The sequence below is a fragment of the Anopheles marshallii genome, chromosome 3 (genome assembly GCF_943734725.1).
Source record: "Anopheles marshallii chromosome 3, idAnoMarsDA_429_01, whole genome shotgun sequence".
NCBI lineage: Eukaryota > Metazoa > Arthropoda > Insecta > Diptera > Culicidae > Anopheles > Anopheles marshallii.
The window spans coordinates 23274932-23283776 of record NC_071327.1 but is presented as its reverse complement, the minus strand read 5'-3'; the positions used below and the strand labels follow the sequence as shown (position 1 = coordinate 23283776).

The 8845-nt window shown below is 43.4% G+C and overlaps 1 protein-coding gene across 1 annotated transcript in view; it reads left to right on the top strand.

The window, feature by feature from the left end:
• The first annotated feature begins 478 nt into the window (after positions 1 to 478).
• The window catches only part of LOC128712387 (uncharacterized), a 41304-nt gene continuing 32937 nt past the window's right edge, over positions 479 to 8845 (top strand). Inside the window, exons 1-3 of the mRNA XM_053807282.1 lie at positions 479 to 1522; positions 4046 to 4195; positions 5382 to 5621. Coding sequence (XP_053663257.1) covers positions 479 to 1522; positions 4046 to 4195; positions 5382 to 5621 — 1434 coding nt within the window. The remainder of the gene's footprint in view (positions 1523 to 4045; positions 4196 to 5381; positions 5622 to 8845) is intronic.

Sequence of the window (8845 nt, the reverse complement as noted above, 5' to 3'; positions counted from 1 at the left end):
ATAAACAACTGACCACCGGCAGGGGTTTCCATTGGTTTCTTGCTCCGTTTCGGTCGACCTTCGTGTTAATGTCGGCCGTGAGTTTTAAATTCTACGAACATTTGCTGTGCAAAGATAACATTGATGTGACTGGTTTTAGGTCACTCTTGTGGTTGCTGGCAAAAGTATGAGAAAAGAGTTGAATATGATAGAAATTTTTTTTGACATCCTTTTACATAACCTTCATATACTTTGATTCTTCAATAGCGATGCTCTTAGTATGTACAGTGAGTTGTACATTGTGTTCTACATCAACGCCATGCGCTTGAAGTCACACGAATTATGATAGCAAGTAATCCAAGTCTTCGAATGGTGCTAAGCGTAAAGCGATTGAACTGAAGTGTTGTACCAGCGGAAAGTTTGGTAAACAGAAACACATACACATCACATTGATCCACGTTCCTCCCGAACACCAGCCCAACCGGCGACTCATCACAAAATGACCGACATTAATCGCACCAAACAGAGCTATCTGCACAAACACAACGGCAAGATCGATCCGCAATCAGTGCAATCCCCGTCGGTGCTGCACTCTGCGGGATCGAACGCAACCGAACACGGTCATGCGGCCAGCAAGAGCGCTGGATCCAGCTCGGGTGGTTCGTTGAAACGCAACAATAGTCATCATCAGCGATTGAAAAAATCCAACACAAGCACTCTGGACCGAGGCTCTTATGGTCCTGTGGAGTACGGCGGTAGCTTTAGTCATCATCATCAGCAGCAGCAGCAGCAACAACAACCGACCGGAACGACCTGTACGAGATCCGGCGCCGGTTCCGGTCTGGCCAAGAGCTGGTCGAAAACCTCCAGCAGTAGCACCTCCCAATCGACATCCCACGGCCCAGCGGAACAAACGGCACACACACTCGAACCAGGCGGCAGCGGCCGACCTCCGGGGACAAATTTAACACCCACCGTCAAAACGGAAGCCTCGCTCAGCGACGATTTTAAACGCTTCCACACGCTCCGCAACAGCTACGGTGGCAAATCCAATTTAAATGTAAATAACACCGATCACATGATAAAATCGCAGGTCCTACTTCACCAGCAGAAGCTGCGCGAGTACTCTCGACAACTGCCCGCCCAGCAGCACCATGACAACGATAGCTACTCAACCTGCTCCTCGTCCCAGTCCGACTACCAGCATCCTCCTCCGCAACAACCGCATCAGCAGCACCAGCAAAACCATCGCCACAAGCATCACACTCACTATCGTGTGCATCAGCATCAACACCATCAGCCGGCGCAAGCCCACAATGTCCTACCGACACAGTCCATCTACCCCATCTCTGCCACGGTGGCCGCCACAGCCACGTTGACGCGCGCCGGTGGTTTCGGTGGTGCCGGTGCTGGTGGAGGTTCGATATTGAAAAATGCCACCAGCAGCAACCATCAGGATCCGGTCGGGAGTCGGAACAGCCTCAAACGAGGAGCGGGCGGATTGAGCACGCTGTCACTGTGCAGCTGTGACGCGGAAACGGAGGTAAGTGAGTCATTATTACAGGAATTTCCTTCTCTTTCCGTCTGTTCGGTCCCATATTTCACATCTTCTGCTTTAGTCCATTCGTTAGCAAACGTTAGATGTTGCTGAGTTTGCATGGGTTGGGCTGGGAAGTGGCCGATCTGGTTTGTTAATCATTGACGTTCGCTTTGATAACATTTTTGAAAATAGAACAGGATTAAAGTTGGAGCTGATGCCTATGACAGAGGCTATTATTTTTCCAGCATTCCACGAATAATGCATTGAACAAATAGGAGTCTGTGATTTATGACCTTTCTGTACAATAACTCATACTGAGTTGGACAATTCTTTAATGATAAAAGCTTGGGTAGGAATTGAATGTGTTGTACACTTTCCACGTAATACTAAGACGGTCTTCGCATCGTCCCCACATTGAAACCAACTTCCATTAAGACGTTCCAACTAATCTCTTGTTTAATCTTTCACAATCCCATAAACACATCACGCTGCTCGGGATATAAAAATTAATGTGTCTCTGGACATCGAACAAAAAATCCCTGTCAGAGAATCGTTTTCTAATCTTCTTAACCATGGGACGATTCCCTTCGACGGACACGAAGTAATTTCACAGATTCTACTATTTTTAGTCGATAATCGTTTCCGTCGGGTCGATATCATTTATATAACAGATCGACCAGCGTCTTGACACTCCGACATTGACCACCAACAAGACCGCCTCCGACCGCGGGGAACGACGAAAGCCTCCCAGACATTGAATCTGACCTGATGACTTCTTTTGCCGTCAGCAGACGTCAGGGTCGAACTGTGGTGGTATGGGAGTTTGTAATTAATTTTCTTAATCACATTATCATCATACTTCCGGACAAGAAGTTCCCCAAGAAAATAAGAATGAGAAGTTAGCGCCGAGGGCGAAATATTACGTCGATAATGCCCACCCAGAAGCTGTTGCGTGAGTCACAGGGATGAGAAAGCACTAACCGTGGATGGAATGTTTGTATTTTTTGAGCGAAATATGGAAAAAGAGGAAAAATGAAAATGGAATTGAAGCGAACGAAGTGCGATTTCAAGTTAACGGCGCCAATGGCTGAGAATTCTTCAAACGCAACGCGCTGTAGTGGGAGTGGAAATGGAATAAGCTAGATTAAACATTTCGTCTTATCGTCTCAGATCCAAATTGAAAATCCATCTTTCAACGTTCTGGAGGGGAGGGAGTGTCGAGTGCCGTTATTGCTTCCTCAAGGACGTCGATTAGACCGATTCCTTAGCATTCCCGTTTGGTGCTGGTGTGAAAACTGCCCAAAATAGACGGTGACCTTTAATGGTGGTTTTCGCAGGTCAAGTTGATGACACAGGAGAAGCTGTCAAAAGTGGCTTGACTGTTGTGAAATCCACTCCGAGCTGTTGTCTTCCCCAGGAGAATAAACATTCCCGCATGAAAAGTTTTTCTTGGAATGTAAACATTTATCAGATGCAATTACTGCTTGGGTATTTTTCTTACTACTTTACGAAATGGTTCAAACAGTGGAGTTCATTTAATATTAAAACAATTTCTCTTCCTAGAGAGTGTTATGAATGAAAAATCGATTGCATGACGAGTAACGATAGTATTTTTTCACACGAATTTCACTGAAACCTTCCCAAACTGGCTTATTAAATTCATCATTCATACCTTCATCAAAACAGTACAACGCGACACCAGAACTGTAATCAAGCTCCATTTCGATCTTCAATTAGAGCTAAACACTTTAAAGACCAAAAGCATCAACTCAATGACTCCATTGCTCTGAAACTCTTGAGTCTATCAGCTTTGGCTATCAACACCCTTCCATTTTGTGAAGGCAAATTCGAATGCTTACGGCCACTTGCTATCGCTTCCAAACCACACAGGATCATCTCTCGCTGCTCGAAATCAAGCTCACAATTACACAAATTGACCAATAACCATGCCTAATGGTACCATTCACACATCAAACACATATTTGCTGCCAGTGGCTCAGGCTGTTGGTCTGAACACACTCAACAAAATAGCCGATGGTGTTTTACTCTTTCCATCTAACACTCGAATCGAACAGGATGTGTGGACGTGTGAAAGTGTCACTAATACGCTTTCCTAATCTATCATTCCATGACTGTTGCCGGCATGTTCCTCCCAATTAGCTCTCCTTGTTTGTCCGCATGTCAAGCCAAAGTTTGGTCAACCTTCCTGTGTACCGTGAAGCATTTGGCAAAGAATCTAACATTACTCTACACTCTTGATGGAAATGGGGTGGATGCCCTCAAGACCGAGTCCCCCATTACATTATACCAAGTTAGTTCACATTACTCTGAACGTTTTATCTGGCTGATAGGGCTATTTCCAAACCAATTTAAGGATCTTCTCCGATTTCATACGCTGCTGTCTCTTTTCCCATTTCACACGCTGCTCTTATTAGCCGCCCGCTTTTTCACAACACATTATTCTTTTCTCGCTTCTGTACGCTCATGTCGTTCTGTTTCGATTTTCACCGAATCAAATATTTACAGATAATACCGAATCCATTAAGGCCATTATATCAGTACAGCCTGGACAGGAAAAATCCTCGCCAGCACACCTACACCTGCGAGCAGAATGCACAGATTCTATTGCGACTGGAAAAGGACCGTCAGAAGAAGTTTGGCTCCATGGGAAAATTGGTAAGTGTTTATTCGTTTCGTTACGTTTCATTCCAGCTGTGATTTTATTTTCATCCGATTGTACGTGTGTGTTTGGTGTGGTCGTATTGATCACCAAGAATTGTGGAATGTTATCGACATATTTTTCCTGCTTTTGACGCCTCGCTTCTTAAACGATATGCGTAAGATCTTAGAACGCGAAAAGACTTTGCGACCGCACTGCCTGGAGCAATTTGGCGAAGACTTTGAAACGGGCCGTGAAATTGCTTACATTACGCTTACGTACCTGTCGCGAACCGTTCGACGTACAACGAGATGAAAGCTCACTAGATGTTCCTCCGGGCTTTTTGATGTACTGTAACAACACGTTCCATCTCCCATAGCAACCCCAGTGTACGCAAATCGAAGTGGAAAACAGCATAACAATAGACGCTTCCCTACTTCTTCCGATATAGGATTCCAAGAACAAAGGAGACCCCCCGTAACATCCCTACGGTATTAAAGTGACTAGAGAATTGCTTTGAATTCAACAGACCCGGCAGCTAAACGGCCTATTTTCAGCTGTTTCGAGAGTGGAAGCAGCAATAGCATAAACGGATGGTATCAAATTTCCACAATGCGAGAAACAATTAACTTTCTCCGTACCAGCTTTGGAACAACAAATGACGATCGCACGAGCCGGACGCTCTTCATCAACGATTTCTGAGGCATAATATCGGCGAAAGGCTTGAGAAAACTAATTTGCTAATGAAAACTCCACCAGCAAGTCACGGAGCCAGTGCTACGAACTGTTGAATTCCCTCCTTTTGGAACTCTTCAACTCGACCGTTTAACTGAAACGGTTGAAGGCTGCATTTTGCATCATTTTCTGGGTTGTTTCGGGTGTTTCATTAGCAGCGCCATCATCGTTGCCGTTTCGTGGCTAAAATAAACGACCTTACGTACGCGGTATGTTCCAAGTGGAGTCGCGTGCGATGCGTATCATTTTCGACATGCTCTCATGTGGGACTTCCTACGAAAACTCCACGCCAAAGGCCATTGCAATGCTGTTGTTTAATTTCTCCTCAACTCATCAACACCACGACCACAGCTCACGGCAACGAAAATGGCATACGGCTCCAAAATTCCCAACATTCTTACACTGTGAAAATGGTGCAAATGGTACAATTAACCCATCTATTCCTGCTCTTATTTACTTCTCTCTTAGCATCTGACCACATCAACCGGTGACTTGAGCCTAGCGACCACAGCGATGCAACGACACTCGAGTATAACGGGTGCATCCGTGCCGACCTCGTCCGTTTCGACTCCAACTCCCACACCTCCTTCTCCGCTATCAACAACTGGACCCGGAAAAGTCACCGGAAATGCTTGCAAGGTGGCGGCCAACGTGTTTTCGTTTGACTGCCAGCATGGATCGTATCCTCGGGGTGATAATTATGCCGAGGTAAGCTTGCACGTCATCTACACACTACATCTTGTTTCGTTTGAAGTGTGTTTGGCTAAGGTTCACACAAATAGCGTAAAAAAGAATATATTTAAAAATAATATTCTTGTACTACTTTCAAGAGACTATTCTGAGTTACTTCTAGATATCCGGTTACCCACATCAACTAGCTCCGTATTGGTATTCAGAACACATCATATAAAGTTTAGGAACTTGAAGAACTATGAAAAAATTCCCCATTTCCCATTCATTTGTGTAAAGGATCCCTTTTTCTACTTCCGGCAAAGGTGACAGCTGTCAAGCCCAATCGGAAAAGTAAAAACATAAACACATGACCCACACAGACATGACCTGCACAAGCTTTAACACCGAAGGGTCCTCCTACAACTGGTTCTAGTTCTTATCCCTTAAATCTAGACTCACATGTAACCAGACATCCGACAGGGACGAACGGGATAGGAGGGAGTTATTTATCTCCTGCGAAGTAAAACTAGAAAGGAAAACAAAACTTTATCGCTTCGGAAAGCAAAACAGATCTGAAAAACTAAGCACTTTCCCTTTTTTTGAGTCCTGCCATCCTCAAAACCTGAACGATATTCACATCCACCGTGGCACGTCCCTCCCATGAGTGAATGTCGTCGATGGCTACTTCCGGTCATAAATTATTGGAAGCTTACCCAACCGACCGTTCGATTGCAATGCCCAAGCTCTAGCCCGGTGAGTTCTATTCTGGCATGGACAAAATTTATTGACCATACCATTTTGCGGCCATGGTTTTCGGAGTATTATTTATGGAATGTCCTTTCTCCAATGAAGAGCGAACGTGGATAGGAAATTGCAAATTCTTGTTTTGATCCAAGTTCCAGGGGCTAAGCAGGAAATTCAGTTACAGACGGGGGGTTTCCGAAACTAAGAAGCATTCAGTTGAGAAAACGTACACAGCAGAGCCTTCGTGCAAGTTGTGAGGACTTTCGAAGTTTGCGGGGTGAAGAGATGGAGAACTCCGTTTGCAAATTGGCACTCCATTTTCACGCCCCAGCTGGCCCGTAGCTGTTGCATTCCGATAGTATCGGTGAAATTGTTTCCATTCTGAAGGCTCATCCCCCAGATTCCCCGGAAGTGTATGGGACTTCCCAAACGTTTCATGGCATTTTGGGACAATCCAGATTTATTGATCAAGAAAGGTATTCATTTTTGGGGAATAGGGTTTACCTGCCCTGTCCTGGATTTGTAGGGCTGTAATAAATTATTTATTTCCTTAGAAAACAATTTGTTTGTCGCAAAGAAATGAATATCCATCATCTGCACATAATACCTTCCGTTCATGTTTTAATCCATTCCACAAAGTTTTTTCACACTGATAAGTTTTGTTATTAAAATGTTTCAAGCATCACACGACCAGTTCAATTCTCTTATGCACAAATTCCTTCGGGCTACAATGAAAGCTTTTTCTAATTTAGCCGACACAATTCCCAGTGCAAAATATAAACTTTGTACAATCAGGTCAAACATGCGCCATAAAGGATAAATTTGACTAGACTTAGATAAGGAACAGTGAAACGGGAATCAAAGTAGAAAAAAAGCTGCTGTTCGCTTTTTATGCAACGTTTTGCATTCCATTCATACCCGTTTGCATAATATCTCTAAGCCACGGTGGTCGCTTTGTCGCCGTTAATGGAATTTTTAATGTCTTTCGACGATGTGTTTTTAAAGCAAAAGTTAAATGCATTTTCATCCATTTCTCCCTTTGCATATGTGTGTAGATGCGAAATCGAAAACAAGAAGAGTGTTCCATTTTTATTGCTTTAATATTCTGAGCTAAGCTACCAGTAAAACGTTTAAAGCATAGAAACGAATAGAAGCAAGTAATATCCCTAGTTTCAAAATATGCAATCTAAACAGTTGAAGTAAAGGATCGTGAAGCATAGCGAAAAGCGCGAAGGGAATTTCGACGGAAATTTAATAAACACCGAGAACTCACCTTTTTCATTGGCTAATTTATTCGTCTAACACGTTGCCTTCTCAAATGCAACTATTTCCCAGAAGAGTATCATGATGCAGACACTGCGATAACTAAGCACTCTGCGAAGAATCAAAACTGTGGAGGGAAGGACCCTAGTTCCGGATCATAAAACAATAGTTTACCTCGTGCACGATGTGCAGTTTGATTCTGGAAAACCAGGAATTGCTAACTATTTCTCGTGATCAACACTCAATTCTGAGGAATCTCCGTCCATCTGGCATGTTGAGAGCAATGTTATATGGTGTTGGTTCATGCCATTCCATCCTCAAAACTTGTGTTAGACCGATTCGTCGTTCACCCGTAGCCAGTACAATATTTGTTTCATGGGCTTTTTATTGAATGCCATAAAATGCACTCCCACCAGACCAGGTCACGAAACAGCTCAACGTGTAAATAAACATAAAACAGGGCTTTTTCTTGCACAACCAATTCGAGGGACGGAGAAACAACACAAGCAAACAAAATTGTTACGGCTTTGCAATCACAATTTGTTACCCGGTGCACACTTTCGACCAAATGTCTCGAAGTAAATAGGACGATTGATGTAAAAATGGAATTGAAGAAGGTGTAGGAAATAGAACTTCTGCCGAGTTCTTCAATTTTATCGGTTGGCATTATTACGAGCAGCTGTACTAAAATGTGTTTAGCATTGACCAGATGTACTCAAAACGTGACCTTCCAGAGCGGGGCAATTCAAACCATCAGGAAAGCTTTCCCCAAGGACAAACACTGGGGTACTCAAGGAATCTTTAAACAAGAATGAAATGAAAGGTAAATATTCCTTTCGTTTTCAATTGATTTTCAAAAAACCGAGGATTTGTTGAAAGTAAACAAACTCCTTGTTGTTATTTAGAAGCATCCCGTTTAGGCCGATAAAAAATGTGATTATTGCATCACTTCATTAAGCTAATTGAAAAATTTGTTTTAATGAGCTTGATACAGAAGCGTTGTAAATAAAGCTCCACTGTCGTAAGGTTTCTCCACGTTTCTAAGCGTATTATTAACTACGAAAATGAAACTCAAAGCAAAACCAGTGGAAAATTAATTCCAACTATAGACGTGATGAAGCAACATGCTGCAACCCTCTGGTTGGTCGTAGACCAACTCAATTGATGATCTTTCCCTGTCTTTTTCCTACGTTTTCTGAACCATATTTAACGCTTTTTTGGTCCGACTCTCGGTTTTTGATGCTACATGCTCC